This window comes from Agelaius phoeniceus, chromosome 10, assembly GCF_051311805.1.
Source record: "Agelaius phoeniceus isolate bAgePho1 chromosome 10, bAgePho1.hap1, whole genome shotgun sequence".
Classification (NCBI taxonomy): Eukaryota; Metazoa; Chordata; class Aves; order Passeriformes; family Icteridae; genus Agelaius; species Agelaius phoeniceus.
The window spans coordinates 16086075-16112488 of NC_135274.1; the positions used below are offsets into that span (position 1 = coordinate 16086075).

Below are 26414 nucleotides of genomic sequence, written 5' to 3' on the forward strand. Positions count from 1 at the left end.
AGGGACAGTTCTGAATCTGGGGCTGAACACAGTCTGGGTGTAATGACAGTGCACAAGGCTGGGCTGAGCAGGAAGGACCAGCTGCAGGCAGCTGTGCTCCTGCAACCACTGAAACTCAGGAAGGAGGCTGAAAACGCCAGAGCTGCCACCATCTGGCCCCAAGATTAACACCACATCCCCTTTAGCACCTTAGCAGTGCTGACCATAAAATCTGTTTCCTATCCCCTTCTATGCTGGCCAGCCAAGTCTCTCTGGTGTTACTCCTACCAAAACCAGGCATGATAGACTCAGGACTTTCATTACACAGCCAGTTATGAGGCAGAGTGACAACTGAAGCAGCTGCATTGCCCTTACACAAACAGAACCAATTACTGCCTTTAATGCTACAAGTCAGGATTTCAGCAAAGGGAAGGTCCTGCAGAAGGGACTGACAGTGCTTCAGGGAGGCCACAAGGTGCTGTGACATCCAGTGCCATCCTTCAAGGCTAGAGCCCCAAGGACTACCTTGCTTGAGGCTGAAGCCAAAAGCATCTTAGCAAGGAGGTGGCTCCAAAAGGCTTGGGAGCAGCTGAGTAACAGACAGCGAAACCCTTCAGATGCATCACCACCTCTTGCTCCCACCATACACTCCCCTCCCTCTGAAAATAGGAATAATGTTATAGCACCTTATCTGTGGTGCCTCCTGAAGCCTGGCATACCTTCCAGTCTTGATCATGCCTCCTCTTTTCAAAGGAAGACTTTTCTCTTTCTTTCTCTTTTCTTAAAGCCTTTTTCTCCTCAGCCATCAAGAGACGAGCAATTTCCTAGAAGGGAAACACAGACTTTGTCAGACAATTTTACTGCTCTTGTGGGTTTGAGAAATTCAAACCCTTTTCCATGGGCAGCTGCTGAATGGCAAGGGTGCAAATCCAGGATTTCATCCATCTGTAATCAGAAATCAAGGGATGGAGCAAAGTTAAGACTGGTGACATGCAGCATGTCCACTAGCTGATTTACAAGAACTGCATTTGCAGAACCTTTCTCCCCTATATCCCTTCTCCTAAAAGGGGTTGGTGGTTCATCTCACAGCATCTCGGATAGTCCCCCTTGGGTTTTAGTTACAAGAAATTCTCTTACAGAACCATGAACTTCCTGCCTTTGTCATGGTTGTAACAGGCAGTGCAACTCTCTGCTTGGCCAGCCCATACACAAAACCCACCTGGGAGAAATTCCCACTAGAGCCCCAGGCTTCCCCTACAAGGAAAGAAATTAACAACTAGAGGGTCAGAGAAAACAAGGGCTGTTTAGCAGCTTCTGCATTAAAGGAATTCCACAAGTATTTGACTTGTTGCTCACCTCATCTTGGGCTACTTGAGCTGCCTTCTGATCTGCTTCATTAGCCTGGAGGTGGGGGGAAAAAGTGGGGAAGGAAAACCAGAGACAAAAAATTACCATCTCTGAATTAATCATACTCATCAACCTACTGGGCAGGGCAAGTATGTGCCCATACAAATACACCATCATCCTCTCCAAATACACTTAACTACCCCAATACTTACCTCACAACCCAACTCCAATCTGCCATTTCAGCTTTTCAGCTGAATTTTGCCCTCATGTATCTGCCTGGCCACACCACAATGCACTTCCCACTCTGCTGCCTTCTCTCTCAAAGATGGGCAATGGCCTGTCTCAATTGGAGCTGCTTACACTGACTACATGCCATCTTCACCTGCCTGGAAACATCCATTTAATATCACTTTGCTTCAGCACTTTAATTTTAGGGTGTTTATTTCAAAAAATAGGGCTTATTAATTGGAAGCCAGCTGTCATGCCATATTTGTGTGTATGGAAGACAAAGGTAATTAGCAGAATGCACAGGAGCAAGACCTTTGGTCTTATAGTCACTCTTATATATTAAAGGTTTACAAAGTAAAGTTGTCTGTGCTGGTTGCCTTGGTTCCTTTGAGTTGAGCAATGCACCCTCTCTACTTACCAGGAGCTCTTCCTCCTGCAGCTTCCGAGCAATCTCTGCATCAGACAGCTCCTGTTCCATCCGGGGGCCATCGTACATGGCTTGTGTCCTCCCCCTCAAATTAGTGCCTACACAATTGAGAGAAAACAATCAACTCAACCATGCTCCAAATCCTTTGGGAAGGAGATCCCCACCATCTCCTCAGCCACCTGCAAACCCCTCACTCAAGAGAACCAGAGATCATCACAGTGTACCTGCCACACCCTGTCTCAGATAACAAATGCAACTCCAGGGCAGAACAGGCCATGTCCCTTGAAGCACTCTTTGGTGACAGCAGTGCTAGCAAAGGAATTATAACTTGTCACTCTGCATTGATACAGGCACAGTGGCAAAACTGGGCAGCAGAGAGCAGCCCAACATTTGATATGAGCACAGCAGAGTCTGAACACACTGCTGAAGCAGCACGGGCCGCAAGGGTTACCCAGAACAGGCTCACCTGAGTTTTCAGACAATTTCTTCCTTGGGATGACCCATGAATTTTACAATTCAATGAGAAAACAGAAAAGTAAACATTTTTGAAGTTCATATAATGTTCAGTTCTTATTTTGAGTACAGAGTTTTGTTATTTCAAAGCTAAACCTTCTATTTCTCTAAGGAAAGTGTTTGTATCATGAGGAAGAAGAATAAGTGTCCCAGTGTCTTTAAAAGTAGAAAGATGGGTCTGGATCTTTAAAGCCAAGTGCTTGTTGAGCAAGAACTACACAGGTACACATTTCCCAGAAAATTCCACGCACACAGAATTTGGCAAGAATCTTGCAAATAGAACCCAGTTGGGTGCCCAGTGCCACTAGTGAACTTTGCCCAAAATGAATTAAGTTGCAGCAGGGTTTTCAATAAGAAGTGGATGAAAATTGCTGGGTTTTTTTGTGCTTAAGCAAAGTGTGCTCACTTACAGTCCTGCATCTCAACTCCACAAAATACAACCATAACCTAACATTCAGGGGTTTGTTCCCTTTTTTCCTCCTGTACAAGGAGGCCACGGCACAAAATGTATTTTTAAAACAAAAGCTGGGTGTTGGTTGGAGTTTTCTGGGGGGTCTTTCTTTGGGGATGGTATGGTGTTTTTTTTTGGTGGGGGGAAGAAATTTGTTTTCTTAAATGAAAGGATACCAAGGGCACCACCTCCAACAATACCTTCTTACTCATCCTCTCCAATGCCATGGAACATCAGGATATAGAGCAAGAACATTAATGGATAAGAAGAATCCTGCTAAATCAGGAAGAAACCTGGGCAAGATTCCCTGTGTACACACTGCAGGTAGATACTGGAGAGAAGCATCTTCAAGGAAGCCAAACATATCTCAGACAGCAGTATGGGGCACGCAAAGGTCCATCCCCACACATACGCACACCTTCCCCATCACTCGGTTACCTGGCTCTCGCTGGCAGACTCCAACCTTCCCCTGGCTCACAGCATGAGGGGAGGGGGAGTGTCTCCTGTGTCCTGCCCTTTTGTAGGCTCTTGCCTCACCCCTCCTATGGTCATCTCTAGATTCAGCATCACAGAGCTTCTCGTCACGTGCCATCCTGTGTGACGAGTGGCCCTGGTGGTGAAGTCTGTGTTTCTCAGGGTGCTGTCTGCCACCCCGATGCCAGCTCTCCTGCTCTGCCTCCAGTTCCATCTCAAGGAGGGGAAGTTGCTTTTCTCTGTCTTGCCTTGGTGGCTTTCTGCTGTGCCGTGCTTCCTCCGTGAGTCCATGCTCCAAGTCCAGGTCCAGACTGAGGAGTCTCCTCTCCTTCTCCCTGCCAGCTGTCCTCCTCTCCTGCAGCTCCCAGCTATTGCTGTGATCATAGGCACGGTGCTCGGTCTCTCTTTCCAGGTCAAGGCTGAGATGTCTCCTGGACCTTCCCTGGCTGGCTGTCTTCTGCCCCTGCTGATGGCCACTGCTGGCCTCTCTCAGCTGAGGAGACCTTCCACGGCCCTCTGAGCTGGAGTGCCCGTGTGTGGGGGCACGGCTGGACGAAGGTGAGGGAGGTCCTCGGTGCTCTCTCTGCTGGTGCCTGCCCCTGCCATGACTGTGTGCTCTGGGAGGTTCAGAAATCTGCTCTCTGGGGTCACCCCAGGGCTGCTCTGAGCAATGGGGGGACAAACAAGGAGGGGGTTAGTGGTGCAGGTGTTAATGGAGGTTCGAGGCCAGACACACAGCAGGGAGAGGAAGAAGCTTGATACAAGGTGCTGAAAATGTAGGCAAAGCATGATGAAAGAAAGAATAATAACAGGGACAGATAAGGCTGGCAGGGTACAAGAGAAGACACAGTGAAATGGCAGCCTGGGTAGCAGGGCAGCACAGGAGGCAACAAGGTTGGAGCAGAAAGCACAGGTCCAACCCAAAAGTGTCTGAGCACTTCCTAGACAAGGACAAGTCAATACAGAGACAAATGACTTTTAATGATGCCACTGGGGCTGAAAAACTGCCAAGAGAGCAACTCATCTCCTGATGACACATCACTGCTGCAGGATCCTGAAACCACCTGGAAAGATTACAAAGAAGGGCACAAGATGCAGGAAAAGTTGGGAGACAATGAGGGGCATAAGGCCAGGAGGGGCCAAGCAGAGTGGTCAGGTTGGACCTTGGTTTATAAGCACAGGTGAGACTGCCCTGGCTCCAGGCACAAGGTCTTTCATAAGAAAACCCTAGCTGGGGGAGAAGACCCACATAAAGCAGAAAAGAAGTAAACAGGTAGGATAGGTTTTTTTTTTCCTTTAAAAGCAAGAACAGGATAGCTGCAGCATCCAAACATCCTCCACCACAGATTGTCATGTTTCTTTTGCAGACCCACAAGTTTCAGGGCCTGCACTTATTGATTGTCCAAAAAGAAGTTTCAGCTCTGAATGCAAAGGCAGTTATGGACAGAAATTTTAGGGCAGATTAAGACTTCAGAAAACCCAGGCTCCTGACCTCAGCATTGTAGCTAGAAAAGCTGCTTACTTGGCATTTTAGTGGGATTGTTTCCTCTGTGCTTTCCAGAAAGCAGATAGAATTTTTCTCTGCTTTTAGTTTCAGTAATAAACCTGAAACAGCTAAGAGGATGCAGCAATCTGCCTGCATACAATCTACTAATTGATTTATTCTTTCAACTAACCTATTTGCTAAGAAAAATCATTGCACTGAGTGAACTATTATCTCTCTACAGCAGCTTTACAAAATGAAAAAAATGCCTTGAAGCAGAGATTGATTGCAAACAGAACTACACACACAACCCCCCACCAGAAAAACCCTGCAGCAGGAGACTTTCCTCAACTGTCCAGAGTTTGTTTTACAGTATCTCAAAATATTTAAAACAGATTTCACTGCACACGAATTGCATTTTGTTTTAATGAAGAGCTCTGCCTCACTTACAATCTATCTAGATTTCAAAGGGAGAAAAACAAACCTCACACCAAAACTGAATGTTCCCTTCGAGTCATTCTATTCAGAAGAAACTTTTTCAGAGCCAGCAAAAATAGAGCCTACAGAAAATCCACCTTCAAAACAAGTCTGTGTGACTTTTATCCAGAACAGGTGTATTTTTAAAAGTCTAAGAACTGTAACAGGAACTGCTGTGGTCACTCTTTAAATGGTTGGATTTTTTCTGTTCAGTTTTAGATCCTACATAAGATTTACAGAAAACAAATACCCAATCGAACAATCCAAGTGACTTACTGAACAACAGAGACCAGAGCCTGAAAGCAAGAGTCAGTTTTTGAACAACAGTCACAAGGATCAAAAAATTAATTCAATTTTGTCATTGAGGAAAGCTCAATAAATACAGCAGCAGAGAGAAGGAAAAAAAAAAAGAGCAAAGCCTGGCTGTGCTGGGAAAGGATTGCTGCAGGTAACACAACCATGCCAAACAACCCAAGCAGATAATTTGCTTTTGGGGTATCTCAGGGTGACTGGTTCATCAACAGGTGCTGGTTCCTGTGGCACCTTCCATGGAGGCCATGTAAACACTCCACAAACCCTGGTGTTACTCTCTGAAGCAGCAAGTGACTGAGTGAATACAAAAATGTTTTTCATGGCACAGGCACTGCTGGGAGGAACTCTGCCTTTTCTCGTGTTTATTTTTCCACTTTTAAAGAGCTCAGGTTGCTTTGGAGCAATAGGCCTAATCCACATTCCTCCTGGACGTGGATGAATTTTACCTCAGTCTCAAACAATAAGAAAAAAAAAAACCAAAAACACACTCCACCCTCACCAAAAAAAAAAAAAAAAAAAAAAAAGAAAGAAAAAAAACAACAACCCAAAACCAAAAAAAAAATTCACAACTAATGAGGACAATACAAACCAAGGCTGCTGAAGCCTAATCAAATGCTGCTCAAGTAATTAAGAGTTCCCAGAACAACATGCTAGATGATCCAGGCATAAAATCCACTCCAGTCCTTTATAGCTTTTAAGGAGCACAGATCAAGAGCAGCACTGTTTGACTGGTCAAACACCTCCTGCCTCACATTCAAAATTATGGATTACTGCAGGAAGAAAACAGACCCACAAGATATCCTACCCTCCAAGGCCACACCACAGTCTCACTTCAGGAAGTCACAGGCTTTGTCAGCTGATTGGTTACAGAAGTCCATCCTGTCCTACCATCTCTGCATGCACACTTTTGCTTATGTTGTATTTTTTCAGACTTCTCCCATTTAATTCTGAAAACCTGAAGAGTGGGTTGGCCGTAGGACTCCAAGATCAATTTTTCCCAGCTTTGTACATGTAGAAGGACTTGTGATCATGAAGTTTCCACTTGGTTACTGTTTTGCACTTCTGAACTTTGTGCTTTGTACTCTCTTGGCTATCTTTGAACTTCTTCCAAATTGAAACTAAAATACTTTGTGTAAGTTCAAATAAAGGACTTTAAACTGCCAATGGCATTGATGTTAAAATGAGAAATGAGGTTTGATCTTCATCTTCACAATCTGTTAATCAAAAGCAACCCATCTTTCCCACCACATTTCTGAAGAAAGAACAGAGGAACCACCACCAGCACACAGCAAAGCCATCCCCAGATTGCTCCATAATTAAATACACCCTGATTCTCTCCTCCCAGTTTAAAGAAGGTCTGTATTCAATCACAGAAGCTGACCAAAAGGAAGCAATAGAGCACTGTGGATCAAATCATTTCCACACTGTACAGTCCCAGACGATAATCACAGCAGAGACATTCAGTAGAGATGACCTTGTTCTTCAGTAAGTCATTCAAGGCAGTTGTGCTAATTTTACAGCTTGGATACATACCTGCAAGGAGCTATTTTTGAAACATCTCCATGAACCAGCATTTATTCCTTCATGTAGCTGTGCCAGCATCACAAATGAGCACATGGAACTGTCTCTCTTCAAATGCAAGCATGGAATTTCACCAGCATTTCTCCCCCACACCCCTGGTGTCACACAGCAGTAACTACCTTATCAGCCACTGTCTTTTTCCACAAGCACTTCTAAAACATGCATGTGTGGCTGTACTTGCACATACACAAACCACATTGCCTATCTCTGTCATTTAGGCCACCTTCAAGGACAATAAAAACTATTCAATTGTCTTCTTTGCCTTTTGTTTTTTAACTAAACACTTCCTGATTAAAAAATAATCTGATTCTGACCCCAGAAACGATGTAATGCTACAGTGCTAAATGCAGGACTGTAGCATAAAGTTGAATCTGAGGGATAAAGAGTTGTCAGACCACCAGGTTCACCTAAACTGCCATGATCCTGACCTTTTATCTTGCAGAAACATACCTCCATTTTGTGCATAATAGCTCTCTTCATAGCCTGTGTGTCCCTGGGACTCTGGGTAGTGCTTCTTGTGCTTTTTTTCTTCCTGCTGTTGTAGGAGACGGGCAATATCCTGCAGAGATGGAAGAAAACAGACATTAAATCACCACTAAAAAGTATCTCCAGATTATTTTGATCAAATTCTTTATTCAATTATTAAAATCCTCACCAAAAAAAAAAAAAAAAAAAAGTAATTTTTCAGACACAAGAACAGTTACTCAAATTCAACCCCCGGACTGGACGAGGCTTTCAAATTAATGGGTGACACAAGGGACCGTGTCAGCAACCAGCAGTCAGCTCAGCCCAGTACTGAGATTCCAACACCATGGCAAACTCCCAGGTTCCTGCTCCTCCTGCACACAAACCTGCTAAGCCCTAATGGCCAAAGCAGGGCAGAAGAGACTGCGTGTGCGACCTCAGGCTTTCCACAGTATTTGGAAGTCACAGAAGTGCACAGCCAGAAATGGGAGTGGGATCTCCTCCCTGCAATCCACCAGGGAAAGAAAAGCACAGAGGCAAATACTGTCCAGCTAAAGGCACTTCTGACTGGAAGGAGTTCCCCAAGCAAACTGTGAACTCACTTCACACTGGCTGTAATTTGCAGGGACTACAGGATGCCAGGCAGGGAAATGCATCAGTTTGACAGACAGAGACTTGAAGGAAAAGAAAATCGAAAGGACATTAGGAAGAGCAAACTAGGCACAAGGCAGGAGCACAGTGGGGACTGCAGCCATTTGTCTCCTGTCACAGTTTTGGTAGATATGCCAAAGAGAAGAGCACTCCATTTTCCTAATTGGTTTTCCTTCGAGATGACTAATGGGTCAACAAGGCCTAGGAACCACAAACAGCTCCCTGGGGCCTGCTCCTCTGAGGCCCACGAGCTTGTGAGTCAGTGAAGCCAGTCTGGAGCTAGAGAGCAAAGCTGGGAGACACCAGCAGGTCATGCTGCCCCTTTGGATGCTATTCATTTAAGCCTTCCTAATCCTCAGGACCTTTACAGAGCCATGCATGTAAAGTGGACACTGCAGGCAGGAAAGGCATGGCTGAAATGCAAACTAAGAGTCAACACCCTCCAGAGCCAAGCCAGCACTGGAGGACATTGGATGGCTGCTCAAGTACAAACTATTATTTCAGGATTCAGGTAAGATCTGCTCTGAAAGCAGCTTTGTGGAAAATCTGGGGATGACACAGGCTCTTTCGAGAAAAAAAAAAAAAAATAAACAACCCAAAAAACTAAACCTCCACAAACTCCTTTCCCTGACAAGGTTAACCTTTCTAGCAAGTACTGTAAGTCTATAAATATATGAGCTAAAGCACATTATCTCCAGGACTGAGACAGCTCAGGACTTGCAAATCCACACAAACCACTTCTTACAAACAGGATTCATCAGCAGGCAGGGCAGGCAGGCTTAGTGCTTCATTTAAAATACCTGCACTCCAGAAAGGATCTGCCTCAGTCCTCAGCTACATTTCAGACACACTTGGGAACTTCCCAAGTACCAGCAGGAAGAGAGAGAATATTTATGACTTCTCCTTGCTTTAAGGCACAGTCAGCTGAAGCCTGCTCCCAACTGCACAAGATGGTCAGCAGGCAGGTTTGACAGGCTGCAAGGACCTGTGGTCAGACTGCCGACATCCCTGCAGTTCTCTACATAAAGCAGGAAGGAAAGGTGCAGCTCCACAAGTCAACATTAGTTTTGCATCTCCTTCACCTTCCTGATAAAAATATGACAGATCACTACCTTTTAAGCAGAAATCCTATAGCCAAAGTGTTCCTCCCACCCTGTTAGCACAAACTCCTCTCTGGGAAACCAAGCTCTTCCCATCTCTCTGGGCAGCCTTTCAGTACTTGCTTGGAATTAATGGTAGAAGAAGAAAATGAAGTCTTGCAAAAAAATCCAGTGCATCTGTCAGGTAAGGGCAGATTCTTATTTCAGGCTCTTCCAGGAAATTCAGCCTTGTATTCAAGCTCTTCCTAATACAGAGAATGCCACCAGGTGCCTCTTGAACATCTCGAGACAACTCAGGCTTCTCAGAAAACCATCTGAAATTACAGGTTCTCACAGGTGTTCCTCTACCCTGTGGGTTTCTTGAAAACTCTATATGACAGGATGATCCACTGAGGTGACCAACAAGCAAAACCCTTTGTACACTATGAAGAAACCACACCACCCACTCTCAAGCAAAAGGAGCAGAGAAACATTCTGAAGTCACAAAAGGAATCTGCTTACAGATTCCTTACAGCAAGAAACTGTAACAGGGTGTTCAGGCTGTGAAATACTAAATTGAAAAGTGAAGAACCCAGAAACAGATGGCTGGGCCAACAGGCCCACTGAAATCTTTGCATTAAAGACAAAGAAATAATGGCCCAGGATTCTCCCAAGAGCAGTACCTATCTTCTTGCATTTGAGAAAGCAAGCAGGTCTCAGAGTGTATAAACAATTACAACTTCCTACAACAGGGCAATAAACACCTCAGCAAGACTTACCTATTATTTGACCTCTTCATTAGCAAGGCCACTGGCATCAACAACCCTTATGACCCTTGAGTGTGAGGACTATGACTGTATCTTATTCCTGTAACAGGACTCCCCAAAATCTGTGCATACAGAGCTCTGTCATGACAAGGGCTGCCACTATGCAAGCCAACTCCTGTGGCTACTGGCCAAGAAATGTCTGCCCTGAAAAGGCTGCTACAAATAGCCCAGCCACCCATCCCTGCAGCTTTAAAGGTTACCTCGTCTTTTTCCTCTTGCCTGCGGCGCTCCTCCGCTTCAAACGCGAGCTTCACTTGGATTTCCTGAGCAATCTCGCAGTCCTGGCGTTCCCTAGAAGGCAAGGAGACAGGGATTATAGGCAGCTGCAGTCACAGGCATCAGTCAGGCTGGAGAAAGGGATAAAAGAGCTAAAAAAAAAAATCCACCCAATTTACACAAAAGAATTATTACTCAGTGTTAGTGCAGAGCTATGAATCCTCACCAGGGACCAGGACTCCCTGTACTTACTGGTGGCCAAATTTAGAAAATACTTCCCAAAACATCCACAGAGTAAAATGTAAAACAGATTCATGGGCAGATTGCTAAGAAAGGAGATAGGTATCACAAAATAGGGCAGGCCAAGGTAGTGCTCAGGAGAGTCTGCAAACAGCCTAATTCTGCTGAGTTTTTGTCTATGTGGTATCTAAGGAGAGGTTCAGGGGTATGGTTAATGCAGGCACTTCTGGGAAGTGACTTTCATGTGTAAGCCAAGGAGAAAAAAGTGCATGAATATGGTACATAAGCCAAGTGGAGGCTGGAGGTGGCAGTCCAGTAATGAATGAGAAATGCCACTGAGGTGGGACAAGATACAAAAGCAGGACCAGTGTCCAGAGGCAAAGGAGCAACATGTGTCAAAACAAGGGGGAAGGAGCCACTGCCACAGTGCCAGTGTGGATGGAGGAACACAAGACTGCATGAACTAGGGACAGGGAGAGATGAGAGCAATTGAGACATGAGAAGTTTGGCTGTGCAGACAGACCAGGAAGGCTGAAAAGCATCTGCAAGAACAGTGCCACACTCAGCAGCATGCTGTGATGTCCAGCAAACAGGCTGGAACAATGCCAAGGATTCCTCAGGGCAATTCAGAAATGGACTGGGGGATCTGAAAAGAAAAACTAAAAGTTCTCTCTTTCAGCACTGTTGAGATTGAGCTAAAGACCAGCTCTAAACATGTCAGGGAAGTCAATCCCCACAATTGCAATTACTGAGAGGCAAGGCATAGGAGAACAGTGTGAGCAGCAACAAGCAGAGCCTACCTTATTAGAATACAATCTTTTGAAGAATACACTGACAATGATCAGACAGGTGATGAAAACACTACCCAGAGTGGAAGACAAGCAAATAACTGAAGCAGATTGAGCTATGTCAAAGGTGTGCTATGTGGGCTGGAGCAACTAGTTCTAGGTTTGAGCAAGAATCTGGGCATAAATGACCGAGTGAATCTGGAGACAAAGGACTGGGAGAGAATCTAGGACATGAGAAGAGGAAGTTAAAACACTCAAGTGCAGACAAGCACGTTTTGTTGCAAAAACAAGAAATGTGGCATGGATAGAGCAGCCAATGGCACGACAGAACCTTCTTTTACAGAAAGTAAAGAAGAAGGGGAGAAGCAGAAGGGGTGGATATGTGGCAAGGGTGGAGAGGAAGAACATCGCAACAAGAGGGTTTTAGAGGACAGATGTCACTAAGAAACAACTCATTTGTCATAGGTAACAAAAAGGCACGCACAGCAGGAAGGAAAAGAAGATTATTTCTGTCAACAGCTCCTTGGGAGCAGACCTCTAGACTTTAGTTATCAATAGGTCAAACATTTCAGGACACAAGTTGCTTTCATCCAGGTAATAAAATCTGGCAATTTTTGCATGTGCCTGTGTGTGTTTCATTTGACTCTGGGGACAAATCTGTTCAAAGTCACGAGAGTTCACACAGCAGCATATCTAGTTCTTGAACTTGCTTTTTTATAAAGATACTTTGGCAAACCTGGCACCAGCAGAGAACCACAGCTCCCAGGAAAACAATAGTTGAATTAGCAAATCCCAGGGAGCAGGCTGTCAGTGAGTCTAGTAGTGGATCCTTTACAACCCCAGGCTCTGAGGACATGAAACTAGGCAGAAAATAAGTTAGAAAGGTCAGACACATCAAGGCATTGCACGTCTCCAGTTCCCCTGGCACCTGTGAGCAGAGCTAAGGTGCCAAGTTCATCAGCACAAACTGACTTGCTAAATGCTTAAAATACATCCTATTGAAAACAAACAGGACAGAAAAACAACTAATCATCTTTCAGAGCCAAGGCAACAAGGTCATTGCCTCTCCGTTACCAGCAAGGAACACCAGAAGTATTGCCAACATAAAAGCATTTTCTTCTTTCTGATGACACATCTTGGAATACACCACATCAATTCCTAAGAACAACATTATAGAGGATTAGATTTGGAGGTTTATTGCTCAACAGTAATTAAATACTGAGACTTGATTACTTAGTGAACATAAACTAATGTATTCACTTGTGTGAGCATAAGAAAATAGGTTCAAGAGCTTTGACAGCTCTTCCTGCCCTTCAGTTTCCTTAATGTGAGCTCAAGTCCCAATCAGACCCCAAAAATCAGCCAGAGCAACACAACCATCACCATTCCTGAACATCCCACTCATGTCCTACACTCCTGGGCAGCCAGGAGTGTTAAGAAAGTCGGGAAAAGTCTACATCAGTTTACAAAAAAGAGAAAAAAACCCAAAAGTTTGTGTGATCAGAAAGCTCCCTCCCATTCACAGTGACTGCAGATACTAGTTGTTGCCAGATGAGGAGAAAAAAAGGGATTGCTGTTCAAAGGAACTATTCAGAGGAACTGCTCACATCAGTGCAACAGAACTATCACACACTGAGAGCAAAACAGGGAAAGAACACATTTTCACACTATTTTATTTTAGTAATCTTGCTACTCTGCTTAGCACTTTGCAGGCTGCTCAGCTAGATGCGAGAGATGCTTTTAAAGAAGCATGAAAATCAGGTTTGATGTTTCCCTGAATTCTTAAAAAGAGATGTTTCTGTTCTCTCATTTATCTTCACAAAGTCTTTCTGAGAGAAATTAGGATCTGAAAGAGAGAAGAAAGCCAATAAACTTGAAGAGCTCTTTTTTGTTTCCTGTTTCTAAAGACCCCTTAGTTCTGCCCTCTTACTCCTCCCATCACCTTGTAGCATCAAACTGTCCTACGTGACACAGAAAGCAACAACAATGGGGATTATTTTGTTGCCAGTACATGCTACTCTTGGGCAAGGAAGAGACTGTGGGAATGTACAAAGAATTAAGGAAGAAAAAGATCCAATTACAAAAGGATGCCTCCAACTTCTTTTACTACTCTTGCAGAAGAGCTCCTGCTCTCAGAAGCAGAACTGCTGCTGACATAACGTTTTACATCAGCAGTTCTGCCTGTGCTTTGGCTCACAAAGTTTGTAAATCCCATTTTACAGAGTCCTACAACAAGAAAATTGTTTGCAGCTCCCAGTAAGTAACAAAGAAGAATCATGTCTGCCATACAAAATCAATTTTTATGTTGTCATTTACTGACTCACATCTCTAATTGGTAATAAAGAAATAAAACTATTGAAAAAAAGCACAGACTTGAGAGATACATATGTACACAAGGTTTGTCCCAGTGTGCTGGGAACATTGGGACATGTGGCTCATCTGTCACGCCCCAGCTTCAAAGCTTTCATGAGCTGCTGCTTTGAAGCCAGTCCTGTATCTCCCACATCTGCAACACAGAGCTCTTCTGCTCTGTCACTGGTCCTGCCAGATGAGCTACCCAGGCTCTGTGATCCACCACCAACTGCACCTAGTGGGTGGCATTCCAGAACCCAACAACAGTCAGGAGGCAGCACAGCTGCTGGGAGATGCATCCTGCCTTGCAGACCTTGTATTTGCAGGGACCCCCATCCACCCACATCTCACGAGTGGGATCTGGCTGAGCCCTGTCCCATGAACCATCTGTTACATCCAGTGCTCTGCAAGTCCACTCTGGATTGGAAAGCACAGTTTGTTTTGTCCTGTGCTGCCATGTTTCACTTCTACATCAGCTCCACAGCTGAGAACCATGGCACACAGAGAGCCAAACCACAGACCACAGGGTTAAGATGTGGCATGTGGGGACTGAGCAAACCTGCAGAGCAAACTGGATCAGCCATTAAACCCTCCCACAGTTACTGCAGAAGTCAGTGACTGCAAGAGAAGGCCTGTCCCCCAACACCCATCCCCATCGAGGCTCCCTGGAGCAGCAATTCCCCTTCCCAGGTCACTTCATGCTGAATAAACAGCTGCAAGCACACACAGGGGCTGTCAGTGCAGCAGGACACCAAAAGCATCACACCCAGCTCCTCAAAAGCATTCACCAGGCACAGGGCAAACACACCAATATCTGCAATTTCCACAGGACAGAGATTCCCTGTAGCTGGGTACTTCTGTGGCACAGTTCCTTCAGTCTCAGACTTCAGCCAGGGACAAGGTCAACACAAGTGGCCAAGTTACCCCATTTTCACAACAAGCAGTAGAATGGGAAGGCTCCTTCTCATGGACAAGCAACAGTATCTAAGGCAGGATGGGCTCCAAGACCACCTGCTCCCACACTGCTCTCATTCCTCTGTGCCAGAGCCTGGTATCACTACTTTCACAGCAGTGGGCAGCCAAAGAAAAAAAGAAACAAAAGCAAAAGGCTGATGAACCCCACACACAGTCAACTCAAAGCAGCTGCTATTAGTGCTCTGACCAAAAGGGACTAGCATTCCCATTCCAAGATCTCCAGCACAAACTCACAAGTCTTTTTGGTGTTTCTGGATTTGAGCACGGGCTTTCTTATCCTCCTCTTCTTGCAGTTGCTTGGCCATCTGCAAGTCATGTTGCACCAGACGATTACGCTGAACATTTGTGGCCAAGTGATGCTCAACTGGAAATAAGCACAGACAAGAACCCTCAAATCAGGCTGCAGAACTTCACTGAGTGAACAAGATAAACCAAGTGGGAGGGAGATTCCAGCCCAGAAAGGAAGACAGATCTTGGCAGGGAAACACCAAGCAATCTCTCTAAAGGTGGGAAAGTCCTGAACTGAAATTATGCTAGCAGCTTGAGATTGCCTCTTTTCAGCACTGAGGGGGCTGTACACGGGTCTGATACCAAAACAAGTTCTGCGTATTTTAAACACATCCAGGTTTATAGGGAATGGTTTTTAGGCTTTGAATTTCATTCTCTGACCACAGAAAATTAACACAGACAAATGAAGTGGGTCTGGGAGGGACCACCAGAGGCCAGTGAGGATGAGCTGAACCTAAACCACTTATTATGGATACTTTTCTAATTTGTTTTCAATAACCTCTACAGAAGAAAACTCCTCTCACTCTCAGCAGAATCAGTTCCAAAAATCTCCCTACCTTTATATTTAGCAACAGAGCAACTTAGTGCTCCAGTGAGTCCTTTACCATACATGGATATTGCCTGCCAGAAAAAATGGCTACATGAGCTGCAGCCCAGAGTCCTCTTTAATTCAATGGTGTCAGGTTCCAGCACCAAGGGCATGAGCAGCTGCACCCTTGGTGGAGCAGCAGGAACAGCATTAGCACCTGGTACTGGCAGATACCAAATCCATGAGAAGCTGATTAGAGAGGCCACCACACCTGAAACTACAACATAAACATTCCCAAACTAACAGATAAGCATGTAAAAAAAAATTAATTTAAAAAAAAGCACCAATCACTTTGCAGTTTCTGGCTGGTTTTTTTTTCCTCCTTTATAAACTCTTCTAGTGTACAGCTGCCCTACCTTAAAATGTCTGAAAAGGAAGGCTCCTTTCAAAAGGCAGACACTGCTAATTCTGAAATAAGTAAACAAACAGACTCTTCTGGTGGTACTTTAGGTCAGACTATAAAACTTGAAGCTTCCAAAATTGCTAGTCATTTCTAAAATCCTTGCACAGCAACAAAACCCCAAGTGCACTCCTACATGCAATTTTATCATAAATGGCATAAACAAACTCAACTCTAAAGGAGAGCACAAAACTGAAATATAAAATGCAACTATCTCTGGGGTACAATGTGAGCTGGAGCAGAGTGAAGTGTAGTGTTACAGGATAGTGAAGACAGCAATAATAAACTGTATTCCATTAAAAGGAAAAAAATTAAATAAAAGCAGGAAGTATTTTTCTTAGCAAAATCAAATAAAGCCAGCTATCTGCTGGGACAAGCTTGCTTCAGTTTGCTCTGAAGATTGTTGCTACTTACTCTCTTGTTCCTGTAAATTATGGGCCAAGGTATGATCTTCCAGAATAGCAAAGTCTCGACACACTGAACAGGGAAATAAAGTAAAGAGAATTAGCACCAGAAAAACAAAAAACAAACAAAAAAAGCATCAAACAAGCTATGGTAGTCAGGGAAGCATATGAACTTCTGACAGCTTCTACTAGCCAAGGTCTGGAATTGTGGTTTTCCCCCACTCCTATCATCATGTCTATTTTTGTGTGCATTTATTTCTTTGTCCTTGTTGGCATAAAATGCCTTCTCCACTCTCCCCTCAACCTCCATTTCAAGAACAGAACAGTCCATGCTACCACTGGATCAGACCTTAGGTACAAAGCTCTGCATTCCATTCCAACAGAATATATATTATATATTTTTACCAATGCCCACACTGACTGCTTTCAGCTAAAACCAAGGGCAGGCATTTGTGTTTACTGTGACTTTCTGTGCCAGGTTGAAGAGTCTGAGAATAGGATTTTCATGGCACAAAGGGCAGGTGCACACTGGCATCTCTCCAAAGCTGAGCAGACTGAGCTCCATGGCTCTCACTGCATTTCTCTCAAGGCATTTCTACCAGCTCAGGTATCATTTCCAGTTGTTTCTTGTAAGCTTCACTGACTGTCTAAAAGCAGATGCTGGATTTGCACCTAGAACCCAGATATGGAATCAGTCACAGCATTATAGGCAGGGATAACTACAGCTTCTTCAAAAGATGCTGAAAGTGACCTTGAGACAAGTGAAATGGGAAACAGATGAACTCCCTTTGGCACCAGTTTAAAAGCAGCAGATTTTTGCCAATGCCTATCACTTTCCCACTTGAACTTTCAAAGGAATGCTCTACCTGCACTGTAGGAAAACACCAGAGTACATTTTTAACTTGTTATGATAGGCAGTAGGGCAACAAAACACAAGCCACATACATACTGGGATAGGGACAGACACACAGCATCAGGCTCAGCCTTCTGGTGGCAGGTTCACAGCAGCTTCTCTGTGAGCCAAAGACAGTGACCTGTCCCCCCAGACTGCAGAATGGGGCCCCTCTTCACAGATCTGCCAGACCTGGGGTTTCTGCCTGCTTTGAGGGGAGTTTTAGGCAGTGGCACCAAAAAATATACACTATAGAGGTCTGTCATTTATTTTTCCCTCAATGTGACAAGCTAAGAAGCTTAACAGCACCCACAGAGGGGAATATCTCCCACTTGAAACACATCACAAAGCAGAGAACTACAAGGTGCTTCTGAAGCCACAGAGGGAAGTACAAACTCCTCCTGCTGCACTCCACTGGCAAAACTTCTGGGGAAGACCAAGATTTCTCTTTAGCAGAGCACAGGCACAGCCTAAAAGATAAACTGAAAATAACCCCAAAACCCCCAGAATGCATCAAAAGTACAAGGGGAATTTATGAGGATCCTGTTTGTGAAAGGGTTCAGAGTCAGAAAAGATAAAACATTTCCACTGCCACAAAGGAAATGAGAAAGCAGCTGCATTTCCTAAGCCATGATCCCACAAGCCTTCCCTCTTCTCACAGATGCACATGCTCCACTAGAGAAGCATCAAGACATTACTCCACACCCAGGTATCCTCACAAAATACCTGGAAGAGTTTCTAGTTGTCTGTACCAAGAGATCAGACAATGCTTTACCATAGTCAATTGAGTTTTTGGTTCAGTCTGCACTGAAAGGTGTTTTAAGATGACAAAAGCTCCTAACAGCCAGAGCAACGCTTCAGGGAAGGACAGTGACACGCAGCAGGGTGGAGATGAGGACAAAGGTTACAGTTATATGATCCCACAGTGGCCCACTTTAAGCATGAATAAATCTGGATGGTGTAATTAAGGTTTTGCCGTTGCTTTTTTTCATTGCAACTTCTTTTAAAAAAGGAAAGATGATATGAAACTCAATAGCATTGAAATGCTTCCAGTGGCCATTTCTGTAGAAAGAGAGAAATGTTGCCTTGAGGCACAGATCTGGAAAAGCCACAGCTGAGTCACATGCTGCAGTGCTATTCACAGGTGACAAACCCAGAGTGCTTGGTGGTCACCAACACATGCTTTTTACAGGATAGGGCAAGGGAATCTTGCCCTAGAGACTAATTCTGTGATCCCTGCTGAATACTGCTTCAGCTTCCTAGAACAATTGTGGAACAACCACCTTCTGCTCACAAGAAGCATCATCTGGCTTGCTCAGTGACTGGGCCAAGAAGCACATATAGGCCAGAGTACCCTGGTGCAACTTCCAGCTCCTGACCCAAAGCCACCTAGGTCCAGTGCCATCCCTAAGATGGCCACACAGCGCCCAGACCTGGGGCTGTGCCCTGCCACCGCCTGTCCCACATCCACACAACACTGACAAAGCAAGTGGGATGCTGCCCTGGGATGAGCCACCAAGTTGCAGGGCTTAGAATGAATAGAGGAGCTGGGTCTTAAGCCAGTGATATTGACAGAGAGAGGGAAGCTGGACAGTTACCAGTGATATGCACACTGGAAACTTCTCAGTGTCTAGGTTCCTTGGTGCTCCCATCTCACAGGGGACAGACACAGCATGGAGCAGACTGGTGGGGCAGCAGAAAGCCTTGCGTTTGTTCACACATTTGGAATTATTTAGCATTGCTGAAGAAGCCATTTGGCTGCACACACTCTCCTGTTACAAACCCAAGCAGACAGCTTGAGCACACAGCCCTCTCTTTGTGCTGCTGTGGCTGCTGGCAGGGCAGGCAGCACAAGAAAACCTTTCGTCACTGTCAGAAACTTGGCTGGGCTGGCTGCCTCCAGCTCATCTGAGCACATTATCCTCAAGTCCCATCAGCCTGAGAACAACGTGCTAAGGAGGATGAGAACATCCCATCAGGAACACAAGGAAGCACTGTCAGCCAGCCAGGTGGCAAAGGATGGGAACACCTGCACCTCCCTAGCAGATTTGGGGCTGATGGCAGTGCAGAACATTCCCTCACAATCAGACCCAGTACCCATGGCACCGAGCCAAGCATGACAGCAGCTGCAAGAGAGGCCAAGGAAACCAATCCTTGAAGACTCACATCCAACAATGAGGCAACTATGAAATTACTGGAGATGTGGACAGGCCAGCCATGGTCTGAAATGAAGTTTCATCAGCACTAGTTCTCATTCCCTGCCCAGTCTCAGCAGGGTACAGCACAATCATTACTAGGTTCTGTGTACCCTGGGTTTGTGCTGAGAAATAGGATGGCCCCAAGGACAACAGACTCAATTTCTCCTCTTTGTATTTAAGATAAAAGAAAGGCTTTGTATTTAAGAGAAAAGAAATCCATTTCCTTGCTCCCTAACTGTATGTCTAAAAAATGAAAGGTGAGATTAATATTACTTTCACTGTTGCAAATTAACTTGACTTCCCATCCCTGGGCCCTGGCTGGGAGCCACCAGGCAGTCAAACAAGCAGCAGGGGTGCAATGAGAGCAGCTACAATTGGCAAGTCCAGCGAAGCATGGAACATTCACAACAGGTTTACCAAGTCTGATTGAGCCAATCTACCTTGGCACAGCAGGGAGCAGACCAGGAATACACTCTGGCACAGCTGTCAATAAAGAAATGCCTGCCCAGGAATCCCAGTGGCTGCTATGGCCAGCAGTGCTGCCAGCTGGGGAAGATGAGGGCAGAAGCATCAACCTTAACAGTGATAGGATCCAAAATCCATGCATGGAAGAGGGAGCTCACTTGTCTTGAGGAATCCCTGAGAGCCTCTCTGCAAGCTCCAAGCACAGATCTGCTCCTCTGGTAGTTCTCACTGGAAATATGCTTTTTGTGTATTGGTGCATCTGAGGCTCCTGGAAACATGGCTGCAGCCCTGCCTTTATGGCTGACATAACAAAGTCCCTAGGTACAACAGTTCAGCAAAATTTCATTAAATAACCTCTTCCATTTTACATTCTGCCATTTTACATTCTGCCACCCATAAAACTAACTTTCCCCAGCATTACCTCAGCTCCACAGCTCAGCATTTTTAACACCTCAAACTGTCTCAAACAGATCAAGATAACCACAAGGGAGGAGCAAAGGCACCCTTAGATGTTGCTAGTGATGCTCAGGTGTGTGCCAAAGAAGTAGGTAACACCCAGGAATGGGTGCTGTGGTGCACCCATTGTGTCTCAACAAGAGGTCAGCCCCTACTGGCTTTTCATGCAAGGTTCACAGCAAAACACCCCCCTCACTTCTGCCTGAAGTCTTAGATCATGATTTGACATCCACTGTGGGTCCCAAGGGCCCCTTGGTTCACGTGGCCCACGTAACGTGTCCAGTATCCATGCCAGTTCAGTGACCCAGGCACCACAGATGCATGTTCCAAGCATTTCCTTTTGGGTCTTAAAAACCATCCCCACCCCCTCCACTCCCAGCATTTTCCCGACAGCACTGTGTGCTGGGTAATTCACAAAACAAACTAGGTGTGAGTCATGCTTAGTTCAGAGCATCTGCAGCTCTTGAATTCTAATCTAAAGGACAGGAGGGAGAGGAAAGACAAAAGTAACATGAAAAAGCAGTATCATCAGCTAAAAATCAGTTTTAGGCCTACAGAGCTGATAAATTAATGGCAAGTATCAAATGCAGCCTTTTACAAGCCAGCAGTCTCAGGAGGATGCCTGAGTTCTGCAGACTCCTGCAGATTAGAAAGCAAGATGGGATCTCTTAGAGACTCTTACCAGCAGGGACTGGTCAGGCCACTCCAAGACAGATAAGCCTTCAAAATCTGGGAATTATTTCCTTGAAACAAAGCCAACCTGACCAAGTAGTCACCCAGCTGGAGGTGAAGAGCTGCCCTGAGGGCAGATAAAACATGCAACTGGGACGTTTTCTTCCCAGCCCCAGCAGAGCTGCTCTGTGAGATACACGGCCCAGGCTGAGCAGCTCCCATTTCTGCCCTGCCTCTCCCATCACAGCAGCAGCTCCTGCTACCACACATGGGTGCTGACAGAGGCTGGACAGGACATGTCTGGCTGCTGCAGTTACACAGATGACATTCCCAGGGCTTTGCTCACCAGGCCTCATCATGCCAAGGAAATCAGAAAATCATGCAGGAAGAAGGTGGATCCCAGACAGAGGGCAGGTCTGGGCAGTCTGAGAAAAGGAACAATTTCTGCTCCTCAGCCACAGGACCAGAGCATCACACATAGCTGGGAGCTATGAGGCAGCACAAGGAGACTGGGTAACTCTGTGGGGAACCAAACTGAAGGGTCTCAGCCTAATTCTCAAAAATGTAAACATGCAAAATAATAATAATTAAAAATAAATAAACCACCAAACCACAATGGTTTTTTTTACTAGCAGTCTTGGCCTGGAAGCTAAGAACATCTTAGGATTTGGGAAGGAGGCTATCCTCTCTGCTTAAGCTAAATGCCTTGAGGTCAAGGCCATGAGATTTTTGTGCTCTGTCTGCACCTTTCTCCAACATTAAGCTCTCACCTGCCTAACAGTGCTTTAAGAAGGAAGACTGCATTTTGGAATCAAACCCTCAGAACGTCATTATATTTTTTTAAGCTGACTTGAGAGAGAAATGATCAACATTCACAAAGTGCCTTCTCCAAGGCTACTAGTTTGGCAGTCTCACTTCTGTAAAGAAGCCTGCACACTGTACCACAGACCAGTCCCAAAGCTGAGAGAGTATCTGCTGAAGACCTCAAAGCAGAAGATGATGTGCTTGCAGTGTAAACAGGAAGCTGGAGATACTCAAGATAGTGGAAAAAATAGCACAAGACACCTCAAAAGGTTATCCTTTGAGCAAGTCCCAGCCACAAAATTCGGTAAGATTTATCATTCTGCTTTTCTACAGAAGGCTGCCATGTTTTTCATCACTGGATAATTCCACTCTACCTGGTTTCATCTGCAATGTTTCTAAATAAGAGCAAGTCTTCTTATTCCCAAAGCTTAAAACACAACCCATAGGGTGAGAATAATAAAGACCATCTCTTTGACTTCCAGAAGAAAATGCTGAGTTGGTGCATTTCAATCACAAAATCCTAGAATAACTTATGTTGAAAAAAAATTAAGTCATCAAGTACAACCACTGATCTGGCACTGCCAAGTTCACCACTAAAGCATACCCCTTAGTGCCACATATACACATCTTTTTAGCATCTCCTAGAATGGAGAATCTCCCAAATACCTTCCTGTTTCAACCACTGGTCACCCTTATGCTGAAGATGTTTTTTTTAACATCCCATATAAACTTCCCCTGACAGAACTTGGGCCAATTCCTCTTGTTCCATCACTTGGTACTTGGAAGAAGAGGCCAATGGCCACCTGGCTGCAACCTCCTGCCAGGGACTTGTAGAGAGCAATAAGGTCAACCTTGAGTCCTCTTCTCCAGGCTAAACACCCCCAGCTCCTCAAGGACTTGTGCTCCAGACCCTTCCCAGCTTCACTGCCCTTCTCTGGACTCATTCAGCACCTCAGTGTCTGTGCTGTAGTGAGGGCCCAGAACTGAGCACAGGATTTGAGGTGTGGCCTCACCAGTGCCCACAACAGGGTGATGGTCACTGGCCACACCATTGCTGATCCAGGCCAGGATGGCACTGGCCTTCTTGGCTACCTGGGCACACACTGGCTCATGTTTAGCAGGCTACTGACCAGCACCCCCAGGTTCTTTTCCACTGGGCAGCTTTCCAGCCACTCTGTGCCAAGACTTTCACATGTACCTAAAAATGGCATTGAGCCTTAAGAAGTAATGACATCCATGCTTTGAAAATTCACCCTTTTCAGCCATGCCCAGTTGGGTCCCTAGACACAGAATACCCTGAGTCACTAGAACTGTCCAATACTCCCAAGTCCTACAGCCAACATTGCTGTTACAGCTGCTGCTTTCTATTGCAGGGGCTCAATACACAGAATATATTAACACTTTAAAGCAGGGAGCAGATAGATGATGCAATATGTGTTAATGTCTGCAAGTCATTACCTGCCAGGCTCAGAACACCAATCTCTGCAGAAATTTCTTGATTGCCCCAGTGTCCATCTACCTGTCCAGGACTGCCTACACCCAGAAGACCACCAGTGAGCTCAGCCATTGCATTGTGGACCGGCCAGTAACACCCAGGTGGGGCTCTACCACAAAAACCTCAGGGTAGGGATGGCTTGGCTGGTTTGACACCACAGTCAAACAGCAGACCTCAGGCAGCCAAACACTTCACTCACAACATCTGAGACTGTAACTGAGTCTGTGTATGGAAGAAGATAATCTCAATCATCAGCGAGAACAAAAGCTGTTTGTGTAGCTCATCCTGTCCAGCATTGGACACAGCTTCAGTTGACTCAGCTAATACCACATGTGCAAATGGAACAACCAACAATAAAGGCAGGGAGTTTTCCTAGAAGTCAGTTTTAACCACTACCTCCCAACCATGGACCACAGCAAAACAAACAACACTTGACTCCAACAGCTGTGCTTTACCCTTTACCCCAAAGGCAAACTACCATGCACATCACTGGAGAGCAGGGCTGGAGTTGCCTTCACCAGGAGAGGTCAAAATCTCTGGCCCACACAGGCCCCATGAGCACCACTGTAACTGTAAGACACACCTTTAGCTGTGCCCCATGGATCACATGATACCCCTTTTCTCGAAGGTTTTTTGGTTTCTTTTGCAGACAGAATGTCATGGCACCTTTAAACCCAGCTTTAAACCCAACACCACTCATTTAAATTGGTGTAGGGGAGGGGTAATAGAAAAAGAGTCTTTTATCAAGTGCAACTCAAAACAGCCACCCACTCAGAAAACTGCTGGGGCATGGAACTTGCATCTCAAGAGATTTACACCATATGTACACTCCCTTATCCCACACCCATCTCCAATAGCAATCACTGTATTCTGTGGTTTTATCTGTTTAATTCAGCTTTTATTTCAGCATTTTAACTAATTTTGCACCATACAAAACTTTCGGAAGGACACACTGAGTTTCCTGGATAAGCAAAATTTCTGTTCTCTTACACACACTAAGTTTCCCAGATAGGCAAAACTTCCATTCTCTGATGAATGCACAGCTAAACTCCTTGTTCAGTTCAGCAGTTTCTCTGCAGAGAGCTGGCAGGCCCACTTTGTGGTTCAGGATGGCTTTCAGGAGCCATGGCACCCTGGACTGCAGATATTTCACCAGCACTTCTCAGCCCTCAGGCTGTGGTGAATAACCTCACACAGCAGCTCCAAAGAGGCAGCTGGGAGCAGAGATAATGCAAAGTGTCAGCTCTCACAGGGTTCTCCTCTAGCTTAATCCTGAAAGATAATGTAGAAAAATACAAGGGAGACAGGATGCAAAAAGGGAGGTTTGAACACCCCTCTGGTGCAGCTTCATGCCCTGGCTCAGTTTAGTGACTGCTTTACAAAAGGCTGACTGCTGGAAACCTCACACCCACACAGAAGCTGCCAAGTGCCAAAAAAAGGTTCAAGTTCCTCTCTCTAACCCCACAGCGTGCTTTTACATGACAGTGACCTGCAGTTGTACAGAGAAACAATAACCTCTGGAAAAAACAAGCAGAATAAAGAGTCCCCAGAGATGCCACCTTCTCTTCAGCCTTTGGATGACTAGAGCCAACCCTGAGACTGCTCCATGGCTTGTAGCTAGACCAGAGCTGCAGCTGAAAGGACACACCACAGTGGCAGTGCACATTCAAACAGCCAGGTTTTATCCCTGCAGATCACATACTAAGAGAAGCAAAGCTCCAGCAGGATGGGCCTCTGAGCAGCCTCCCCTGCCAGCTGCAGCATTCGAAGCAGAAGGTGTCTGAACTAAGCCTGCAGTCAGCTCCAATTCTTGCACAGATTCCTATCAGCTTCCTTTTCCCTAGAAAGGTGGCTGCTAGGATGCAAGCAAAGACTCCTGTCAGCCACCCGTTCAGCTGCTGCCAGCACTGCAAACTGCTCTGCAAGAACAACCATCCTCTACCCAGCCAGCCGAGGTTGTTGGTTTGTTTCAAAACCCTTCTCCTTCGCTCCACAGCTCCTCACGGGTACTCTCCCCTCTCCCCCCTTGCTTCCTGTGTTTAAGTTCTCCAGGTTTATTGGTCAGCTCTGAGGAACACAAAGTACCAAAGCTGGCCCCAGATCAGTCAAAATTCCACATCTATCTACAAGTCACAAATCAGTAAAGCTACAGCACTAACAATACATGTTCCCTTTCCTGTCACAACCTTGTGTTGGCAACACTGCCCTAAGCGCAACGACAGATTTAAAACCCTGGCATACAAGGGTAAAAATAAGTCTCTGACTTCTGAGACCAGATGGACAGGGAGGCAGAGCTCCCTGCATCATTTTGAAGCAAACTGCTTTGTGGCATCTGAGCCCACAGTTCATATACATTGCAAAGCATGAGGAAGAAGCAGGCTGGCAGCCTTTTCTCCTCTCCGAGAGCACTACATGAGCTCCAGGTCAGTAAAGGTAATTTTTTTTTTGCTTTGGGAACCATATCACCTTCAGGTGATATTGCATACTCACAGCTTCTTAAAAACAAGAAAAAGTTAAAAAAAGAACAGTTAAATCAGGACCAAGTTAAGTTCACCTGTTACACAGCCAGAGTTGGTGCTGTGGGCAATGCCAGCTGCCTGGAATACCAGGTAAGTGAGCACTGAGCTGGAGACAAACCTGCTTTTTCCACCTTGCATCAGGGATGTGTGGAATCCAGGCAGGGCTGTGCAGCCCTAGCCAAGGACTCAGTCCCTCCAGCACTGCAATTAAGGTCAGGAGAGCTCAGCCTCTTCCCAACATCAACTTCCTCTGGAAACCTGGCGCCAGGCAGATGGCCTGCAGGAGAGCACAGCCCTGTGAACAGCAGAGCTCTCTGCCTGCCATGAAAACAGCCAACACCCTGGTGCCTTGGAAAATTCCCAGGCC

General features: G+C 45.5%; 2 protein-coding genes across 2 annotated transcripts in view; both read right to left on the reverse strand.

The window, feature by feature from the left end:
• CCDC50 (coiled-coil domain containing 50) overlaps positions 1–26414 on the reverse strand; it is a 41907-nt gene that overhangs the window by 8365 nt on the left and 7128 nt on the right. Inside the window, exons 2-8 of the mRNA XM_054639173.2 lie at positions 16557–16619; positions 15100–15229; positions 10495–10585; positions 7723–7831; positions 1973–2079; positions 1336–1380; positions 699–803 (exon numbers count right to left, since the gene is read on the reverse strand). Coding sequence (XP_054495148.2) covers positions 699–803; positions 1336–1380; positions 1973–2079; positions 7723–7831; positions 10495–10585; positions 15100–15229; positions 16557–16619 — 650 coding nt within the window. The remainder of the gene's footprint in view (positions 1–698; positions 804–1335; positions 1381–1972; positions 2080–7722; positions 7832–10494; positions 10586–15099; positions 15230–16556; positions 16620–26414) is intronic.
• On the reverse strand, positions 2091–4113 carry LOC143694888 (uncharacterized; the record flags this gene model as incomplete). Its single annotated transcript, XM_077183992.1, has 1 exon — positions 2091–4113. A coding segment is annotated over one exon (801 nt), but the record flags the coding sequence as incomplete, so codon positions are not given.